This window comes from Numenius arquata, chromosome 5, assembly GCF_964106895.1.
Source record: "Numenius arquata chromosome 5, bNumArq3.hap1.1, whole genome shotgun sequence".
NCBI lineage: Eukaryota > Metazoa > Chordata > Aves > Charadriiformes > Scolopacidae > Numenius > Numenius arquata.
In genome coordinates, this window is record NC_133580.1 from 19988955 (window position 1) to 20011235 (window position 22281).

Genomic DNA, 22281 nt, shown 5'->3' on the forward strand with positions numbered 1-22281 from the left:
GTGATTTTTATTCTGGTCTTGCTTTTTGTGCAGTGTTCATTTTGCCCAGCATCTACTTGTTTATGTAGGACCAGCTACAAATCTTTTGCGCTCAGGGTAGATTCCAACTCATGGAATCATTCCAGGAGTGATCTGGGACCCGCCACAATGCAAATGGTTCAAGGAGGATGGAGCAAAACCCAGAAGTTTTGTGCTTTCTTCTGATTTGGTGAAACAGCCACCGTTGCTTGCAGTTTGGGCTGGTGATGGGGGTTTGAAGACTTTTCTTGCAGGAGCCTGGCAGCCACTTTGTGTTGGTCAAAAACCATGTCCTGCAGTGGTCAAAGAGCCAGTCCTGGTTTGGGGGGGCACGGTACCATTTGCTTTTGCCCAATCCAGGCAACTTCTGGAGGTTCAAATATGTTTTAATGATCAGAACTGTGGAAATAATAAATTCAACAGATGACTGGGATGAAAAAATATAAATCAAAAGCAGCTGAGGGCTTTGTCTACTTCAAAACAGTGGAACTGCTGGTGGGTCAGATCCCAGCTCCAGGTAGCTCATAGCCCTGTCTTTGACAGTAACTCTACAGGTCTGTCCCGTGCTGATTTCTGAAGAGGTGCTTAATTCTTGATTGAAATGGGGCTGGCAATTTACTCTTTAGCTTTAAGTCTGCCCCATTACAATAATCCCATTTTCTCTTCCCAAAAAGAAAGAGGACGTATGTTCAAGGAGTATCTGATTGCCTTCTACATTCAAAAACTCACTTGGAATGTGGGGTTTTTTTTATTTTATTTTATTTTATCTTTATAGCATGGTGGGGAGTGAAGAGCTCTTGCTATTCAAAGAAAATAAAGCTGTTTCTTGAGATTTTTATGTCTGTACCACTGAAGTAGTCCAAAGATCGGTCTTGTACCAAAGGCATTTACCCAACAAGATCTTCATTTTCATGTGCCATTTATAGTAAATGAAGACATGTTTGTAGGAGTACCGATAGATGGAGAGGCTGATCATGCAAAAAAACTGGAGGACTGTTTTTTGAAACTTAAATCTGATTATGCATATATGCTATTTTTATTCCTCTCTTTAGTTATCTGTCAAGGAACATTTGTGCAAATGAATTTTCTTTATGGATTTTAAGCATGCAAGCTGGAATGCTGGCAGAAAGATATCCTAAATACTGCTTTTATATACTGCTTTTCCCCAGGCTTTTCAAGGTTAGCCGAATTCTGAGTTCTGGTTAGTCATTGTGAAAATGAAGTGTCATCTGACCTGTAGGACAGATCACAATGAGGCAGCTTCACTTTGATCTGAAGATCAAACGCTGCTTTCCAAACTGGGGAAGTAATGGGAGAGTCTCAGGGAAAACAAGTCGCACTTGTGTGACTGTATTGGAAGTGGAAAGACGACAAAATTCATAGTACGTTACCGGTGAGTTGAGTAGGATGAGTTATTACTAATAATACCCAACTGGCTGTCTCTTGGGTTGGATTTCACATGTCTTATGTGGACTGGCAGATGAGGGTAGTGGTGGAACTTGTGAATTACAGTTATTTTTACCCTACTGTTTAACCCAAATAAGAAATTATTATTTATTTAATATGACTGTGTGGATGCCATAAATTGCCTCATAAACAAAGGTGAGTGAGTGTGTATTAGCCTATGCATATAAACATACGGACTTCTTGCCGAAAAGATGTATTGTGCATGGGTTTGTGGGGCTGCCAAATTCAATATACCGTGTCAGCTGTTGCGGTCTTGGGCTGCGATGGCACACTTGTACTTTGTCAGACGTTGTCATAAAACTTACGCTGTATGGGCATTTCTGTTATTAAGGCCTGGCCGTGCAACATGTTTTATTGGGGCAGGAGTTCCCATTTGGAGGAGAGAGATGCGGACCTGTTGGGAGCTGTTTCTAGTGCAGGGAAGGACTGGAATGTTTGCAGAGGTACAGCAAACAGCTTGAGCTTTTTGAAGTGAAGATACCAGGTGCCATGGTTTGCGCTGCGCTTGCCTGGGACCCCAGTGTGCAACCCTGGGGAGGGAGGGGAGGCTGGCGTGGCTTTGCCGAGGCTGTGTGGAGGAGAGGAAGAGGGGGCAGGCATCCTGAAATCTGAATGGGTCTGAAATCCCATCAGAAGTGTGGTGCTATCACACCGACCCACCCGCATCGCTTCTGTCTCGATAGCCCCACGGGAACCCTGGGGCCAGCCCAGGGCACACAGGACCCAAGTCCTGGGCTTGGGTGACTGAAGCCTGTTGCCATCACGGTCCCTGGTGAGTCCAGCTCCTGCACACCCTCCCCGCTCCCGGGACATCCCACCCTGTCTCAGCGCCTGCAAGTGACTGTGGATCCCCTCTGCTCCGGCGAGAAATTCTTTCAATACCTCTTTGCCTTCAGGGTTGCAAAGCTCGGTTTTGTTTGTAGCCTGAATTGGCTTTATTTTAGGCTCCAGCTGCTGAAAGCATGCTGAGGAGCAGGGGGTGGGCTGGAAAGGGACCCCCAGGACCTTCTGCTGCCTGTGTCCTGGGGTGTGGATGTGTGCAGGGTTTAGCATCCACTCTGCAGGGCATTACCCACAGTCCGGTGCCAGGCTCTGACACCAGCCTCTGCTCCCAGCACCGTGGCATCACTGCTTCTCCCTGCCCTGTACCCCCACTTAGCCAGGGAAGGATAAACCCAGAGCCTGGCCTCGGGGGACACAGAGGCACCGTGGGTGGGGGACAAAGGGAAGAGGGAGAACATGGCAATGACAAGGGAATTGCTCTCTCTCTCAGGATTTTCTAGTCTCTGGTAGAAAAGTGGTGCTGAGAGCAGGTACGGGGGGGGGGGGGGGGGGGCGGGAAGGAAAGGAAAGGCAAGAGAGGCAAAAAGCCTCCAATAAATCAGTGAAGCGAAGCGGGGGCCTTCCTGTAAGGATGAGGGAGAGGCAGGGGGGAGCTCCCCTGCCAGCCCCCCCCCCCCCGCCTGTCTCCCCGAACCCCCTTCCAGCCGCCGGCCAGGCGTCCTCACCCCGCTGCCGAACCCCCGCTGCCAGCTACTTGCTCATCGCGGTCACGTCTGTTTGGGTGTCTGCGCCTCCCCAGGAGGCGGCTCTGCCAAAAGCGGGTACCCACAGCCCGTGGGGCCACCGAGGGGGATTGGGGGTCTGGGGTGCACCACCTCCCGCTGCCCGCCCTGAGCCCCTGCCTCCTGCCTGCCTGCCTGCCCGCACCCCGGGGCGGGGCGGGGGGGGCTCCTCCGCAACTCTCCGCAACAGCCACCGGGCAGGTCTCCCCGCTGGGAGAGGAGGAGGAGGAGGAAGAGGAGGAGGAGGGGAGGGTGGTGATAAGGGGCTTGCTGCGTCGCTTCATCATTTCTGTACCCAGCGCACAGCTCGGAGGGGCGGGGGGGCGGGAGGGGGGTGGGGGGGGACGATGCCAGTGCCATCGGCTGCCTGAGCACGGCGGCTGCTGCAGCGCGGCGCGGAGCTGCCGGCGACCAGGCGTCGGGGGAGCCCGGGCTGTTTATCGCCTGGCGACCAAGGGTGGCGATGCACAAGCCCAAGGCGGCCGCGGAGGGAAGGCTGCGCTGGCAGCGGCACCTGTAAGGATTGAAGGGGAAGAGCCTTCCCGAGGCTTTCGGCAGCAGGGAGCCCAAGCTCCGGGCATCGGCACCTCCTCCCGGTGTGTTTCCATCACCGCTCGCACTTCGGATCTGAAGGGAGAAGAGGAAAAAGGCTCCGGATAAACCCCTGCAACAGGACAGACCCCTGGCTGGAGTCTAACAGGTGTTTGCTGGGATTTGAATGGGGAGGGGGACGGGTGGGGAGAAAAGTTAGCTGGAGAAACTGGGGCTAGGAGAGATGCGATGATCTTGCGCCAAGTGGATGTGCCATGTCTGCGTGTGAATAGTGCATCTGGAGAAGCTCGGAGGGATGTCTCGCAAGTGATCTGCTCTGTCTCCGAAGAAACGCTCGCCTCTGCCTGCAAACTTTCCCTTGCCACAAGTTGGGAGGAATAACAAAGCATCAGAAAATCCAAAGGGGAAGATCTCGGCGGACAAAAACGCTTGAGCGAAACTGTTGCATCCCGACCCGGGGCTCTGGTGCGAGCATCCCACCGGTACCTCCTGGGCTCCCAAACCAATTGGCAGTGGGTGGCATCGGCCAAGGCGCCCGGCATCGTCCCCAGCATTGGGGACGGGCCGAGCAGCATGCTGGCTGCGACGCCCGCAGCCGGCGAGCAAACCCCGTGTGCCTGACCCGCCGGTGGTGCCGGGGCGGTGGCGGCCATGGCCGCAGCCATCGCCAGCTCCCTGATCCGCCAGAAGAGACAAGCCAGGGAGCGGGAGAAGTCCAACGCCTGCAAGTGTGTCAACAGCCCCAGCAAGAGCAAGGGAAGCTGCGACAAGAACAAGTTGAATGTGTTTTCCAGGGTCAAACTCTTTGGCTCCAAGAAAAGGCGAAGGCGGCGACCAGGTTGGCAAGGGTTATGTCTTTGGGGGGTTGGTTTGTTTAATTGAATGCAAACTGGGATGCGTGTCAGGCATGGGGAAAGGGGGGGGACCTGATCCTCAGGACCGGTGAAATGAAGGTCCCTCCTGGCTTGTGTGATCTGACAGACATGGGCACCCCATGCCAGTCCCTTCCCCTTTCCTGTTCGTCTGGTGTATTTGGATAAACCATTGCTTTCTGCCTCCCTTGCACACCCGTGTGCCGGTAATTTAGTAGCCTGTCTTATACATACACAAACACACGTGATTTATTTGTGAGGGAGATGCTTGCAGGGGAAGTTCCCACACCTACACCTCCTTCAGTTGTTTGTTAAATAACTTGGCAGTCTAGAGATCTGCTTTTTGTCTTCCTGCCGAGCAGAATGCCCGTGCCGGGCTTTAATTGCCCATTGCAGATGAGGCTTTTTGCTTTCGCTGGCACCTTCCAGAGTTTTGCTTCGGCGCCCTGTTCCTTTCTAGGAATCTCATACATGCAGCTGCCCTGCAGATGCCACGCTTTCGGTGTGGGAGATGCCAAAGATCAGGCATGAAGACCCAGTCCCTCATCTGAGTGGGGTGGTTTTTTTGTACGTGGGAGGAGCGAAACCCTCTGGCGATGCTGCTATCGCTTTGCTGTGCTGAAACATTGATGCCGTTGGCCCTTAACCCATCTCCCTTCCTCAGCGGCCACAGGAGGGGTGCCTGGCTCCCCACTGGCAAACAGCTTTGGGATGTTTTATGGTTAAAAAGCAAAAGAGGGGGTTGGATTAATTTCTTGTCAGAAAAGTTGGTAGATATGAATAGTGCATCCATCAGTACCCTTACTAAGGGTTGCTAATAGGAGCTAATACACTTAAGCAAACTACTGTAAGCTTTGCCTTCAGCTCCTTCTAAAATGAAGTACAGTAGCAGAGCTCCCTAATGCTGTTGATGATAAACACAAGGAGTCTTGCCCAGATACCGGCTGTTGGAAACGACACGTTGGATCTTCGCAGTGTGTTTATCTCTGAATTAAGTAAGTTGTTGTGGAGCGAGCTGCGGAGATGCATCACCTCCTGCCAGGCATAATTGTGGGAAACGACTACAATGCAGATGTCATTGGGATTCAGGGGAAGTAGACCTTTTTTTTTTTTTTGCAATTACTCCTGGTGCATTACCTAGATATCCTAAATGACAGACTTGACAGCAGATCCTGTTGCTGTTTACTGTTTGCTCTAGAATGATCTGAAACCGTGTGAGATAATCTCACTTCCTAACTGTGAATCTGAGAATGGTTATGAAAAAAAAAAAGAAATCTATCCAAACTCTGCATTGTTTTGATCTTTCTTCTTCGAGCTGATGAGGTAATTACCTCAACCCTTATGGTAATATTTATTTTGCAGTTCCACACATTGCTGGATTTCAGGGTTCCCCCCTCCATTTTCCATATGTTCCTTGAGTAGTTTATCACTTGGGATGCTCTGTACTCCTCGGAGCAGCGAGGAAGGGGGGGTTTGTTTATTAAAGCTGCAGCAGTTCCTGTGCTAAACGTTTGCTGCTATATATTTAGGCTCTCAACTGTCACTATGGCTCTTATTAGCGCTATCATAGTAGTCCTCTTTTTCCTCTCCATTTAAGAACTCACACCTTTTTAAAAGGCGGAATACGCTCCTTGCCAGCTCATTTCTAATCTTAAATGAGATAGGGCTGAGCTGCCGAGGCCAAGCAGCACACTGTTGGAATTTGGACTCGCTGGAAGCAGATTGTACCGTGCTACCTACATTACAATCCAGAGTGGCATTTAATCATTTCGGTAATTGATTTCAGAGGCATAAATCTCATCTCCACCTAAATGAAAAGTGTTGCAAAGCTGGTTGCCCTGCTTTTGTTTTGGGGTCTTCTTTTCATATCTCAGCCTTGAGAAGAAACCCGGAGATTTGGTTTTTTAGCATCCTGCTTGCTTGGAACGGCACATCAGGATTTCCCACATTAATCTCACTATTGTTTTTTTGCAGAGCCTCAGCTTAAAGGTATAGTAACAAAGCTATACAGCAGGCAAGGATACCACTTGCAGTTGCAAGCAGATGGAACAATTGATGGAACAAAAGAGGAGGACAGTAGTTATAGTAAGTGACATGAGAATAAATGGTGTGTTTGTGAATTGTGGTGTCTCATTCTTCCCGTATAGATCCGTTCAAAATTGTTGTCCTGGGATGACTGAGTGAGTGGAAGCGGCACGAACGCTGTGCTCACGGCGCAGAAGCCTTCCAGACTTAGTGGGTCTGAGAGAAATGCAAATAAAAATCACTTATAGAAATAATGAGCCAGAGGAGGTAATGATGACACATATGACAAACAAAGCAAATGTTATCTCCATGGTAATCTAGAGAAGTTCATTGCTGTCCTTTGGATTTTATTAGAATTTTTTTTTCGACAGGGAAAATTTGCTCGCCCACTCAGAGCGCCTGAAATAGAATAACGCTATCTCCACTCTTGAACAGGGGCTCATTCAAACAGAGCCGTGTTATTTCACACAATGAGAGTTCATCATCATTTTAAAGTTCACATTTCCCTATTATTATTTTTTTTTACCCCCTCTGCACTTAATTATACCTTCAGCTTTCAACCAGATTTCTTTCCCTCAGCTTTTCTGTGAAAAAGCTCTAAATGTTTTGGTTTTTTGGGTTTTTTTACAACTTTGAGAATTAATGGAAAACAGGGAAAGATGACCAAAGCACAGATTTGATGTGTGTGAATAAAACACTTAAGTGTTTCACATAGTTGTACTGTTTAGGTTAAACTACGTTTCTTTTCTGAAAAGAGGAACCAGGAGGAGCAAGGAACTTGAGGAGGTATTTCAGGCCACTGAGAGAACAAACTGGAAAATCAACAGGCAGACCTCTCATTTGAATTATTGAAAAGCAGTGATTTAAGTCCCATCCTTTTCATATGAAAAGCATTTGCAGGTGAAAGATCGTTTCATTCCACGGGGCACTTGAATATGGCAGAGTAGGAAGTATCCTGTCTTATTCGTCCCATCACTTGCTCCCACGCTTTTCCCGCACGTTCTTTAATACTTTTCGCATCCCTGTATTAACTTGGGAGTGACAGGAGGGAATGGGTTACGCTGGTGAAGGAGGTCCCCTCAGCATCCTCTGAAGGTGCTGGCCTTAGGGTAAAGCAGAAGCGTGGGCTCCGTGGGGACACCCGAGGTCTGGCTCTGGGTCCCGTCCCGCGGAGGAGGTGGCACAAGGACCAGATCAGTGCAGCGGTGGGTGGCCACTGCCGCCCGAGTGAGTTCTCCTCAGTGCAGCCACAAAATCTGCTCTAAGAATGATCCTTAGAGACCTTAAACATTGCTTTTCTTTCAGGTGAATGGCCTAATATTTATGATATAAAAAGTCAGTACAGATCGTTCAGGATTTCAGGGTAATTCTGTTAATTATCTTAAAACAGAAGAAGAAATAGGCAAACCTTAAATTTACATCAAAGCATGATATTATTATAAACTTTTAATGTACCAGAGCAAATAGCTGAAATTCCATCTTTTTTTTAAAGTGATAATTTCATTCAGGTACTTTGATTGCAGTTCCTCTAATAACGAGTCTGAGATTCAAAAGAAGATAAAATTTATGGGAATCTGCCTTTTGACATTCAAACAAACGTGTCTGTTTCTAAGATATCGTTGTTTTCACTAAATTCTTCAATTTCCCATAACCTGACAGATTGCAAAGCAAATCATAAAAACTCCTTTGTTGCTGGATCCCAGCCTTCCAAAACGCTGAATGCTTAAATATAATGGAAGTATCCCAGAAATGGTTGCAGCTGGGCTGCAGTATCTAAGTGTTCAGAGGAGGGTTTTACCATTAAAAAAAAAAGTGTGCTTTTGTATACGTTCCCCTTTTACGTAAGGTGAGTCTATAGACCTGAGTCTCCTGCAGTCCTGATTTTATTTTAATTGCCGTGTTTTTAAAGGAGCTAGTAAGAGTTTGATTGATAGATGCTGTGTATCAGAGTCCACGTAAGGGGCTTCTCCCAAAGCCTTGCCCGCATGAATATTAAGCGGATCAGGCCCTTTAAAATTCTTTCTTCCAATATCTGCAGGGACATCTCTTATTTAAGCCTTGTTAACGCACTGCAGGGAAGCCACAGGGCTTGTAGCCCCCTCTGAATGAAGGAGGGTCCGTTCTCTTCTCCCCTGCACCCCTGAGGAATATCATTGCTGTTCCTTTCCATCACCTTTACTGAATATTTGCTCTAAGACTATTTGCTTTGCCTTGCAGGACAATAATTAAAACTCCCCTTAACAATAAAGGGAGCATCCTCAAAGTCAGCTATGGCCAGCAAAGTGGTTGCACAGCGCTAGGACTCTAAAACTGCATTTTTTTTAGAGCAAACCCATCTACCTGGTTTCCAGATGGAGCCTTGGTCAGCCTTGTTTAAATCTCAGAATTTTTCTTCCCTGTTTATGGTAGGGATGGGGAGAAATTGCTACCCCTGATAACCAGCTGCTGGTTTGTGCTCCTGACAACATCCTGGGCCCAGGAGTCCACCTTCCCCATCGTTTGCTGCCTACATCTGGGTGGGAAGCTTGCCTGGAGATCCCCTTGGCCTCCTGACTTGGGAGCAATTATTTCAAGCTCTTCAGACCCCCTGCTGCACACAGGCTTCACACAACAAAGGTTGCATCCACAATTGCAGGGAGTTTAAAAGAAAGCTGAGATTTTTGGAGCACGGTTTAGGCAGGAAGGGAAACATGGATCTGAGGAGCCACCAGACTCTGGTTTTAACCAAGAGTCCATATAATTTGAGGAAGCTCCTCGTGGAAAGGATTTCCTGGCTGAGAAACAGGTTTTGCCTCATTAAATGTGTTAGATAGGGCAAGGTTGTAAATCAAGGTAGAATTTATTCCCCAATTTTGGCAAGAGAAAGAGATTTCAAGACTGATAAAAGGAAGGAAATATAGGAAACGATATCCTGCAGGTCCAGGTGGCCAAGCCAAGGGTGGCACAGACCTCACAGTAACGTATACGTTCATAAATCCAACGGTGGCCCGCTGCCTCTTGCTTTGCAGCTCTGATTCTCTGTCAGCTTGTCCTGCACAAGGGCCATAGCAAAGATGATCTCTCCCTTAGGCATCACCGAGTTTTTCATTATGCTGGATATTATATCCTTATTTTAAGAGGCACAAATGTAATAAGGAGAGGCTGGGATGCAAGTCACTTTGCGTTATTTTACGCTAACACAAACTGATTGTAGTAGCAAACAATTTATGTTCCTGTGGCTTTTTTGCCACCCCTTCTGCCACATCTGCCCACGTGAGGGCAAACCCCTAGGAGAAGAGGAAACAGCCTCAAGTCGCACCAGGGGAGGTTTAGATTGGATATTACGAAAAATTTTTACACTGAAAGGATTATCAAGCATTGGAAGAGGCTGCCCAGGGAAGTGGTGGAGTCACCATCCCTGGAGGTATTTAAAAGCCAGACAGACGTGGTGCTGAGGGACATGGTTTAGTGATGGATTTTGTCCGAGTTAGGTTGATGGTTGGATTCGATGATCTAAAAGGTCCCTTCCAACCTGGACAATTCTATGATTCTAAATGCGATAGCATCTCAAACCTGGTGTCTGTGGCACTGGGGGCTTGGAGAAAAGGGGGCTGCCTGGCTCTGCTCTTGGCCCCATCACATTTGCTGGTCATGGAAAGGGCACTCACTCACAGGATCAGGGAATGGTTCGGGTTGGAAGGGACCTGAAAGACCATCTAGTTCCAACCCCCTGCCGTGGGCGGGGACACCTCCCACTAGACCAGGTTGCTCAAAAGATGCAGGACTTGGACTCGCTGCTGTGCAAGGACAGTGGGAGCAACGGCTGCTGCTAAAGGGGACAGTGCCAATGTCCCCTCACCTAGGGACAGCAGCTGGGGAAGCCAGGCTGCGTGTCTGGCTGTGCCCCCCTCTCCCAGCTGGTCCCTGTCCCCTTTGGCAGAGTCATCGGTGGCAGAGCCATCGTCACTCCCCCACAGCCTTTTTGTGACTTCCAAGAGCCTGTGCCATCACAGCTGCTAATCCAACCAATGTATAAACCAGCTTCTGAGTGTGTCCCAGCCCTCGTCTGGCCTCAAAATAGAGCGTGGACGTTTATGGCAGGAAAACACGTCTAGCTGTCGGAGGAAAGTGCTGAGCACCCGTGGCAGTGGGTGCCCGAGCCCTCGCCGGGCAGGAGTCGCTCAGCCTGGTGTCTCTGCTGGCTTTGCCAAGCCCAGCCCAGCCAGGAATCGCTCCCAAAGACCCGTCTCTGGGGCTGTGAGATGTATCTTCTTATCTTCTCCACTCTCTGTCCTCAGCCCGTCCACTGACGGGTTCCTTGCACTATTTACGGCGGAGCCCAGACTTTTCAGCCCTTGCACTGAAAATACCCAACCGCTTGCCCTGCTCATAAATACGCCATTAAGAAAGCACCTTTCAAAAGAGCCCTCCAGGTTCTGCCTGGATACTGAGCTTTAAATCGCGCTCTTCCACCTACATGGAGGGAGATCAGATGCTGCTTTTGGGGGTTGAACTGCAAAAAAGAGGCCTCTCCAAGGGAATATTTACTGAGTCAGACAGGGACTATTTTCTCCCGCAAATAGATTCGAGCGTTTGGTAGAACGAATGAGAAAATCCACTGCCCTTACTGAAAATCTTAAGTTTTGTTTGCCAAAAATTGCCCGGAACTAGAGGGTTTTGTTTTAGGGAGGAGAAAGCCATTTCTGTTGATTTTGTGCTTGCAAAAGGTGAGTGTGAGGAAGGGCTTGCGTGTGTGTGTGTGCGTGTGCGTGGGGCTGCGTGGACCCTCGTGTCTGTGAGAGGGAAAGAAAAACACAGGTATGATTTTACGATCCCCTACATTCCTTTGTTTGTTCTGGATATTTCCACCTCCACTCCATGCTCAAAGGTGCCCCAGCCTCGGAGCAGGGCACCCGTCGGCTGCCAGCCCCCTTTTGGGATACGCTTTTGACGACTCCGCACCCAGAATTTAGGATCTGTATTAAATGCTGTCAGGCTGCAAATTTCCTTTTAATTAAATACGACCATTTGGGGGTTGCCAGGCTGAATAAAAGGAAGTTATAATGGGTCGTAATTCTTAGCTTATACTTTTGGAGAAAATAAAAATCTATCAAATTCATAATTCAGTTTTAAATTAGCTTCAGGCGGTGACCATAAATACCAAACTCCAGCCTGAAGCAGACTGGAGTTTTCCAGCCAAATAAGAAACCATTGGAAATAAGAGCCAGTTTGGCATTACTTCATCTTATCTCTGCATTTAAACAACAGCCCGAAAGGAGATGCTTTGGGTTATGATAACAGTTCTTGAAAATTTTCTGAATTCCCCTTTTATTTTTAATCCTACGTATTGAACACAGGGTACTGTATTCAACTCGTTCTTACTTGCCTTCAATTTTAACATATCCATAAATCTAAGTTATGGCAGAGCTTTGCTTGTTTGTTGTCTTCTTTCTTTTTTATAATTTGCCACTTTATAAACCAGAATCTTCATTTTTTGAAGAGAAGTTTCTCTGCTTATAAATGCTGCCACTATTAGCATGTATACAAGCGTAAATGCAAGCAGAACATAATGAAGCAACTCAATTTCGAAAGCACAGATTTAGGACTTGATCTGAAGAATATGCTGTCATTTCATTTCACTTTGAAGTTATTTAACTCTGTTTTTTTCAAACCCCTTCTCCTCTCAAAAAGAGAGAAAAAAAAAAAACCTCGATGAATTTTGAGTGGAAACATTTTGAGATGTTAATGAAGGGGTTTTTTTATTTTTCTGAATTTCATCTTGCTCCTTCCTTTTGGTCAAAAATGTTTACTGAATTTGATCTGAAATTGCAAAAAAAAAGGAAAAAAGTTTTTTATCATCTTGAAGAACTTTTTGTTTGGTTTTGGATTACCTTTTTTTTTTTTTATTTGCACTTACTGTCAAAAAAGAAAAGAACCAAAACCAAATTAAATAAGTTCAACTCAGCAGACCCTGGATTCTGCTCATGGAGCGGGTAAGTCCTTTTAGCTCTCAGTACCTCCAATTGACCATCTTCACCCCAATACCCTCTGTAGATAATTTCTGAGCTGTTGTTGGAAATGCTATAGAAGGACGCGATATTGGTCTGTATTGCACCCACAGAAAAGAATCTATGCACGAATGGGCATATTTTTATTTGGTTCTGGTAATTATGGTTTAATTCTCTATCTAATTTGCATACTCTAAAGGATTAATTTTGCTCTCCATCTCCTTTCTCTCCTAGCTTTGTTTAACCTCATACCTGTGGGTTTACGAGTGGTGGCGATTCAGGGGGTTCAAACAAAATTATATCTGGCAATGAACAGTGAAGGATACCTATATACATCAGTAAGTAAACATTTTTCATTTTGTTCTCACTGAAATTATGGTAAGAACTTAGCAAATGAATAATTTACTGTTCCAAGGAATCTGCTTATAACCTATAGATGTGAGATTTGACAGCAAATTCAGTATAGTCATAGCCAATGTGGTGATAGTCTGTTTTTAGCTTATTCCATTACGAATACGTATGGATGTATGGAATCGAACTGCGGTGCCTTTGATGCAAACTAGTGATCCCAAAGTGTGAAATAATGAAAAACCCACAAGCAAAGCCTCAAGCAGAAAGGATGCTCTCTCTTGGTCACTGTGGACTATTTGGGCTAATCAGTGTGGGGTACAGAGGGAGAGGGACAACTTGGTGAATCACACGCTTGCCTGAACATGTTTTATATCTTCCTACATAATCTCTATTACTGTTATTAAAAGGGATTAGAGAAACTAATTTTTTTTTGTTTGTTTGGCCAGGATTTTCAAATAGAAACGGAATTAGGTGCCAAAATCTTAGGGCTTCAAGTTGCTGAGTGAGTAAAGAAATGTTTTGTTAGCAGTTTTGATGAAGAATGATAGTTAACAATTTTCAGTGGCGTTCATCAAGAGAGCAAACAGTGTTTTTATGAAAAAAAGAAAAAAGTACATTTTTAAAAATGGGCCATTTTTCAATTGAAAAGATTTAGTTGAACTATGTTCAGGAGTTTTAATTATAAACTCTTAATAGATTTTTCCCAAGGAGGAGAATAGAGGAAAATGTGATTTATTATCTCCTACAAATTATTCTCTTCTATGAATGATTCCCTTAATGTGCCTTTAATGCTGTTAACAATTAAGTAAACTTATTCAAATCTCTTGTTTGTTTTGCAGTCCTGACAGCTGGGACAAAGGGCAGCTTTGTATATTTTTCCTCTTGTCTCTGCCAGAGAAAAAGTGAATTAGAACTGGTTACACTGGGGGGGGGCAAAGTAAAATTTCAGTGAACGGCACCGAACTCTGCTTTTCTGTTTTACTCTGGCTGTTTGCTGAGCGCGGTTAATCCCCAGCTCTGTTTGCTGGGCTGTAGCCACGCAGATGGATCGTGCCAAGTCCCCTTAATCCTGTGTAGTGGCGGGTCATTTACATTTGCACTGCAAACGTACCTTTGACTGCGCCATGGGTTTTCGTTGACATTCACATCCTCAGCTGCACTCCTCCCTGGCTGCTCACTCCTCATCGTGAAACGCAACCCTGAAGTCAAAGGGACCACCGAGAGGACGAAGTATCATTTCTAGTATCCCTCGATGCGAGGAGGAGGCACAGAGTATAACCCCTATTTAGATTAAGTCCAGTTTTTAGTTTGATAGGTGTCTAGGCATCCTGGGCAGAGCTCAGAGATTCGCTTTGGTTGTAGTTTTTGGTGTTTGCATTGATTAGGGGTAGTTCTTCGTGTGGTCTCATACAATACCATGGACAGCATAGCATCTTCCTTGAGTCTTTTAGTATCTATGAATTTAATAGTAATAAACTATTTACTGGTGACAAAATTAACTGGTGACATTCCTCTATTTTCCCTTTAGTACCAATGGTCATTTTTGTTTCTTTATTAGAAGGCTATATTTTCTCACGTTTATTCTTTTATTCTTCTTGAACCTGATGGCCTTGTCGTGTTGTTGTGTCCCAACTTCATATTTTTAAATACTCTTCCCAAAGACGGGTGTCCATTTCACGTTGATCTACTTTTCCAAAGAAAGTTCCCACCCAAATCTTCAATGATCTTGGGTTTGTCACCTGGTCAATTCTGGTTTGGTTGTTTTGCCCTTTACAATAATTGCAAGAAACTGTCTTGGTGGGCAAAACCTGGCTCATGTCTCTTGTCAATGAGCCCAGGGAATGGACAAAGGCTGGTGAGGAGCATCTGCCCCTACTTCACCTGCTGGGCAACAAAGTTACCAGAATTGCAGTTCCAGCACCATTTTTTAAGCGTTTCTAACACTTCTTTTGCTGATAATGGTCCTTTCAGCAAGGGGTATGGTCTGACAGTCTGATGCATGAGAAATTAGCTCTATATTTCAGGCTGAATTCTTGGTGGATGTGAATGAGTCCCAAGAGAGCTGAGCTGATTTATACCAGCTGAACACTCACCTGTTCAAGGGATGCCAACAGGGAGTCTGGGGAACAGATCAGCTCAAGTAAATGACATCCATCTACACATCCTGAGGGTTTCCAAACCCTTACAGAGATGTGTTCCTGATTGGGATTTGTCAGGAGCTGACAGATGGCAACACGGGACTGATCAGGAGCACAAGCCCCACAAAAGGACTGTCAAATTCCTGAAGCAAGAATATGGGGAAATACAGAAATGTACTTAAATTGTAGATAACTATAACAGGTAGTTGCACCGTTTCCAGAGAGAAACGAAGTCAGCATTGACGATGCGACGTAACGAGGAGCGAGAATATTGTGGTTTATGTCATGATCGCTTTCTTTGGGTTTTATTGCGACTCCTGCCCTTCAGTCACGCTGTGTCCGTGCAGAATGATTTCCTTCAGATCGCATTGCCGGAGGCTCATTTGGTAAATGGTTTGAAAAACACCCGACTACCGTGTCATCCCTGGTCCTCGCCCCGCGCTGCTGCCGGTGCCTTGCACCTGATAGTGCCTTTTAGCCTGAAACGCTTCCAAAACACCGCGCCTGATAAAGAGGCCATTAAGTCCATGGCGATTACCCCACTGGTAAATAGGTAAATAAGACATCTGGCTTGCAGGAGGATAAATGGGGGCTCAGCTAAGTGCTTTCCCACACTCGCAGAGGAAAGCACATTAGGGCTAACACACCAGGTGTCCCATTTCCATGTATCTTGCACTAAATTGCAATATTAAATCTCAGTTCCTTTGCCTTTTAACGACCGTGGTGAATTCTTGTATTCTGTTCCTCATGGTGTATTTTTTAGGTATGGCCTGTGCAGCAACAGAATTATTTACTTGATTCTGAGTGTCCTATGTAGAGAATGTGTCTTCGGTAGAAAGTATATCTTATTCTCCATATAATGTGTAGAGAATAGGTCTTAGCCACAGTCCATCACAGAGGTTGGCAGATGGAGAATATCTGTGGATCCAGTTTGCTAATTTGTTGAGCTTTGGCTTTGGCCTTGCCTCTTCCCTCTGCCAGGATGGGGATTCAGGTGTCTGACCTCAAAGGTAGTCTGGTTTGCTTCTGATCCGGTGACTGTGCTTCAAGAACGAGGTGTATTTGCTCCACGAGAGGATCAGTGATGTCTAATAAATCTGCAGAGAACAGATATCTGTAGTTGGCTGCTAGAGTTTATAGATGGTTTGCAGTGTCTGTCAGGTAGAGCAAAAATAAGATCTTTAATGTAATGATAAAAGCTCCTCGGGGACAATGCAGCAACTCAGCTAAGCAGAAAAAAAAAAAAAAAGATATTATGTTAAAATAAATATAAAATTATCTGCATTTGTTGTAGAAGTGCATTAAAAGTCCTGGACGGTGGGGAAGGGAAGCAACTGCTCACCCTGCTCTGCACAGCGTGTGCCTCCTCTCCATACCGGCTGGGAAACGCATGTCGTGGAAGAGAATGCCACATTTGAAATGCTTTTTTTTTTATTTGTAGCCAGTTTCCTACTGAAGTCGAAGGGAGTTTTGTGACTCTATCTCCCAGGTCAAACCAACCCTCACAATTGTGTTTGGAGGGACCTTGTCAGGAGCTGTTTGAAGCCGCGGCTCTTCCTGCTCTTTGGTGCTTGAGCACCTTTTTAAAATGAAAACACGGGGTTTGATTCATCCCTTCTTAAACCACTGTCGTGCTGCTGCAAGATGACTTAAACAGTGCTATGGCACTGCTGCCTTACGTAACCACACAATGAATCATGCCCTTTTGTATTTTAAGGTGGCTTTTAATTTATCTTATTTTTCTTTCCATGAACGACCGCGTCTTTCAGATGACCACCATATACGCTACGCTTGAGTTTTTTCAGGTTTCATCATGAAATTCCTCTGAATTCCTTGTGCTCTTTCGTTGTCTTCAACAAAAGAGTGAAAAATATTTTAGGGATCTGTTTGTCAGACATGTAGTCCTAGGGCTATTGCTTTCTCATTAAAGTGACTGTGATGTGACGGAGGAGGCTCATGGTGATACAGAGCAGCAGCTGAGTGAAGTTCATTAAAGGGAAGGCATGCATGTAGGTGAAGAGAATTGGATGTACTGCTTGAATTCTACATAGGCTGAAACATAACCCAAAATTCAGCAAATGTAAAAAAAAACCAACCTGAGAACATCTAGCCATGGATTTTCCATGAACCATCGTGTCAGAGTTTTTAAAATCATTTAATGATTGTCAGTGAAATGTGTAATTCTCCCGTAGAACTTTTCAGCCTGTGTAATTCAGCCCTCTTCTCACAAGCAAGTAGCAATAGAACAAGAGGGAATGGATTCAAGCTGCAACAGGGTAGGTTTAGACTGGACATTAGGAAGCAATTCTTCACAGTAAGAGTGGTCAGACACTGGAAGGGGCTGCCCAGGGAGGTGGTTGAGTCACCATCCTTGGATGAGTTTAAGAGTTGCTTAGATGTGGTGTTGGGGGATATGGTGTAGGGAAGAACTTTGTAGAGTAGGGTAGATGGTTGGACTTGATGATCCCAAGGGTCTTTTCCAACCTAGATGATTCTATGATTCTAATTGTGTGCTTGTTTAGCTTGGATGCATTGTCAGAAACAGTAAAATTAAATACGTGCTGCTCATTGCATCCTTCTGGCCGGTGTCAGGGGCCATGCAACTCGGCTTGTAAAGAGTGTTTTCCATCTTGTCTTCTTCTGGGTTCCTGTGATTTGCCAAAGCGTTTGATTTAACGGTGTCATATGCGAGTAAGCTTACAGCTTCTCCCAGCTTGGGTAAGAGTCCTTGTCTAAGAGTAGTCCTTTGCCCTGACCGTGTGTGGTAGGACCCAGTCCTGCAGCCTGTCAACATTTATTGGAAATCCAGGTCATTCAGCCTCTTGTAGGATGGGTATTGGGAAGAATGCTACACGGCAGAGTTGTTGATGCTTGCTTTGTTAGCTCTTCTAGGATGTCCAATATGTTTGAGTCAATAGAGCTGCTGTACGTGGCTCAATTTCACCATTTCTTGTCCGATGCACTTGGTACAGAGTTAGCACGGGTTTAAGGAGCACTGGGATATAATACCCTGTGCAGAATTTTATATATAGTTTACCCTAAGAGAGCATTCAGCTAACATCATCCTCAGTATGTAAAATAGATTGTCATATATAAGTTTGGTACCTGCACAGAAAGTAAACATTGTATGAAGCGTGCACGTTGATTATAGCCAAGAGAAGTGAAATGTGATTAAATTCTCAAAGTGATTCAAAAATCGGTTTTGGTGAGTTGGAGAGAAGAGAAGTTTGTGCATATTTTAATACTGAGCAGTGCAGTGGAGACCTGCTGTAGCTAATGGGAATGGCTGGGGCATTTATAATGAATTACTGGCAAAGAGCATTTTTCCACCTCGGGGAAATAGCACAAACCAAGAGATAGGGGAAATAATCAAAAGCTTCATCTAGTTAAATTTGCATGTCAGTATAAATCATTTTTTACCATGAGTGCTCAAGTGCAGGCTATACCTTAATAAAGTTCATTCTCTTCAGTGACGGGGTCTCAGATAGAGCTGCAGCACATTTTTCTTGCTCTATACTGGATAAATGTGCATCACGCTCATGGTGAGGAGGGCTGCTCCGGTCCTGCTGCCACCCAGCGTTGTGCTGACAGCCCAGATGGCTCCCATCGCCCCACTGCAAGAGTGGGAGAGGTCTGGGATCGGCGCTGGGACAGGAGCGTGTTCTGAGGAGGTTCCCAGGCAGCGTAGGACCAGCACCAACTGATGTATGTTTTCTAATGTCTTCAGCCATGGACTCTGCTCGAAATTACGCTGGCAGCTAAGCTGGGTGCAAACAGTCGTCCTTTGGTTCAACCTTACAGCCATGTGGCAGTGCAGAGGTGGGTTCTGGCCGGTGCCTGGCGGGGTGGAAGCCTGGTGGGTCTCCATGCAGCGTCACAGGTTCCGTTGATGGTTTTGGGGTTGGCTGTGAGCCGGACTGTGCCTAGCAGTGTAGCTGCAGAACCTGCTGCTCACAGACTTGTCTCCCACTTGCCAAAGGGACCAGCAGCCTGTCGCCGAGCTGGCTGTGGCTGTCTGGCCCCGTTCTGTGGTGTGGGACATCCCTGGGGGTCGGGTCCCTGGGGAGGCAGAGGGGTTTCCTGCAGCAGATCTTCCTTAATGAGATATGTGCTGGTCTTTCTTAATGATATGTGCTGCTGCTGAGCGGTGGGGCAGAGAGATGGGTGCTGTTCCATTCAGGTGCTTGTCTCTGCTGGGACCAGTGTGATTCCAGATGTCTGGAGACAGACTGCCTGCTGTCTCCAGCAGAGAAGGGGAAAAGGCATCACCCTCGCAAGGGAGAATTATTACGAGACTCAACAAGCTGAAAGTCTTGGAGCAGTTTCAATGTCCTATGAGATAAATAATACACATGTGAAGTAGATAAAAGACTAAAAGCGCATCCACTCTCTCTGTTAGTCATTCGCTAATCAATGCCAAAGTCCTTGGGTGAAAAGACAGAAAGTCTTTATAAGCTCAGATGTTGCTCAGAGCAGAAGTTTGGGACTCAGCAAGCTCAGAAATGGGGCTGAAATGGCAATGTAGCTCATAAGGCCCAGTTTTTCAGGCCGTTGGGCTGCTCATCGGGGTCACAGTGACACAAATCCAGCCTGATGCCAGAAAAAAATACCCCCCGCCTTGGCAGAATTTGGAGCTGGACCCGAGTTTGATAGTTTGGCACCTGGATCACACACCGCTTGCTTCCAGCATCGCGGCTCGGCCCCGCGCCAGCAAACAAGGGATACTGAGTTCCAGGACTTCCAGGCTACTCACAAGTCCCCACCGTCACGTCGCAAAGCGTGTTTGACAAGCCAGGGTTGTAAGATAAGGACTCAAGCAGACGGCGTGAGTTGCAAAGTGCGAGAATAAGAGCATTGCCAGGTTCTCGGCGTGTTCAGTTGGGATTGTATATTCACATCCCTGAAGGATGGGTTACGTTGCTATGATTCGGCAGAGCCAGAGAGGAATGTGCCACTTTTCTTTCCTAAATGTGTTGTGGGTGCTACATGTTGTGGCCGTGGCGTAGGTGCCTGTTGGGTGATACGTGTGCCTGCTCCCTGCAGGACTGGGCATTTTTTGCAGTTTGCTGGGAAAATAAGTATATTAGTATTTATGTGGATTTTTGAGTTATTGGGTTGGGTTTTTTTCCCAGCTATGTATGAAATATCTCAAGATCAGAAGCAAGATAACTTTCCCAGCTTAACCTGTTTTTGCTCAGAATGTGGCTTAATTAAAAGAAAATACCGTTATGAAACCTCAGCTTCTTTCCTGCGCTTGCCTTTCCTTCTAGAAAGCTGTCTGCCTTCCCATCTCCTGCCCAGAAGGGCATCCCCTCCCTCTCGTGCTGCAGGTTGAGCTAATGAGCAGCTCTTGTCAGAGTGACTCAGCAGCGCTTCTGCCTCGTTACACTCGCTCCGTAACCTGCCGAGGAGACGGCTCAGCCCCACCGGCGCTCGCAGCCGGCTGCTCGCTGGGAACGCCCCTGCGAGGATGAACATCTAAACAAGGATGCCGGAGCAATTAAAGACAGGTCTCCGAGGACTCCCCAAAACCAACAGGAGTCGGTTGGGGCTGGAAAACAAACTCGGAACTTGAGTAGAAACTCGCCCAGGATGACACTGAGACACGAGGATTCGTCACGTTTATTAAATCTGCAGAAAGTGGTTTTCCCCTCAGCACACCGTTGAGCTGGGGATGCTGAGGATGCCGTGATTTTAATGAGCTCAAATATCATTCAGGCAAATTCTTGACAGAAAAATGCTGCAAAATACAACGATGTCATGTTTGGCTTAGAAATGTCCTGAAATCACAGCTGGGGAAGTGTGCTGGGAAAATACTGGGACAAAATTCCCTTTTTTTTTATACCGTCCCATGGGCATCTGCAGTTAGCCAGTGACAGCCCAATGGCTTGAGAAAGATGTGGCCCTCACCAGTCAGTCCTGTTGCTGCATCCTATTGATGGTTTCTTTATGGGTTAGTTTTCAGGAGGCTATTGGTGCTTTGATGAGAAATAGCCAAAAGTGTTATTTAACCTTGGTTAAAGATATGCAAGGAAAAAAAAGTGGTTGTGGTGAGAGTATGGGACTGGGGTGAGAATGGGCCGCAGGAAAAGCTGACCGAGAAGATCATAGAATCATAGAATGGTTAGAGTTGGAAGGGACCTTAAAGATCATCGAGTTCCAACCCCCCTGCCATGGGCAGGGACACCTCCACTAGAGCAGGTTGCTCAAAGCCCCATCCAGCCTGGCCTTAAACACTTCCAGGGATGGGACATCCACAGCTTCCCTGGGCAACCTGTTCCAGTGCTTCACCACCCTCACAGTAAAGAATTTCCTCCTAATATCTAATCTAAATCTCCCCTCTTCCAATTTAAAACCATTACCCCTTGTCCTGTCACTAGACTTCCTGACAAAGAGTCCCTCTCCGGCTCTCCTGTAGGCTGCCTTCAGATATTGGAAGGCTGCCATGAGGTGTCCCCGGAGCCTTCTCTTCTCCAGGCTGAACAACCCCAGCTGTCTCAGCCTGTCTTCATAGGGGAGGTGCTCCATCCCTCTGATCATCTTCGTGGCCCTCCGCTGGACCCGTTCCAACAGGTCCATGTCCTTCCTGTGTTGAGGACTCCAAAGCTGGACACAGTACTCCAGGTGGGAAGATGGAAGTGTACCTGTTCCTCTGCCTGTTCTTGTGTGTGCCTGTTGCTGCAGGGCAGGACCCGAGCTCCGGCTGTTGCAGTGATGCCAGGACAAATAAAATTTGGCAGCTCCTGTACTAAAAGTATGTAAAGGGCAGTTTAGTTCCCCAAAATGACTATCCATCAATCCAGGCTGGCATCAGCAACAGATCTGTAATGTGGGGGTATTTGGAGTGACTTTATTAAGCACATTTTTATGTCTTTTTATCTTCATGTAGCATGCAGTTGCGACGAAGCGAATTCAGTTCTGCTTCTACTTGGCAGCCCTGAGAGAAATGTTTACTGCTTTCTGGCCATTTACATCCTCGCAAGCCCACTGAGAGGAACCTTTTCCTGGCAGAACTTTTATTGCAAGTGATGAGGTGCGAAAACTGAAAATCCAACTTGACTGTAAAAGTTCAAATTGCATTTGCAGTGTTGTCAGTCAAGAGGCATAGAATCATAGAATAGTTTTTGTCGGAAGGGACCTGAAAGACCATCCAGTTCCAACCCCCTGCCCTGGGCAGGGACACCTCCCACCAGACCAGGTTGCTCAAAGCCCCATCCAGCCTGGCCTTGAACCCCTCCAGGGATGGGGCAGCCACAGCTTCTCTGGGCAACCTGGGCCAGGGTCTCACCACCCTCACAGCAAAGAA

The 22281-nt window shown here is 46.5% G+C and overlaps 1 protein-coding gene across 2 annotated transcripts in view; it reads left to right on the plus strand.

The window, feature by feature from the left end:
- Positions 1-22281, plus strand: part of FGF13 (fibroblast growth factor 13) — a 273767-nt gene that overhangs the window by 203116 nt on the left and 48370 nt on the right. The window contains exons 1-3 of one of the 2 annotated variants that reach the window (XM_074147189.1): positions 4254-4440; positions 6449-6559; positions 12721-12824. In XM_074147189.1, the coding sequence (XP_074003290.1) occupies positions 4254-4440; positions 6449-6559; positions 12721-12824 (402 nt within the window). Of the gene's footprint in view, positions 1-4253; positions 4441-6448; positions 6560-12720; positions 12825-22281 lie in introns of those variants that run through there. The other variant, XM_074147188.1, reaches the window with a different exon arrangement.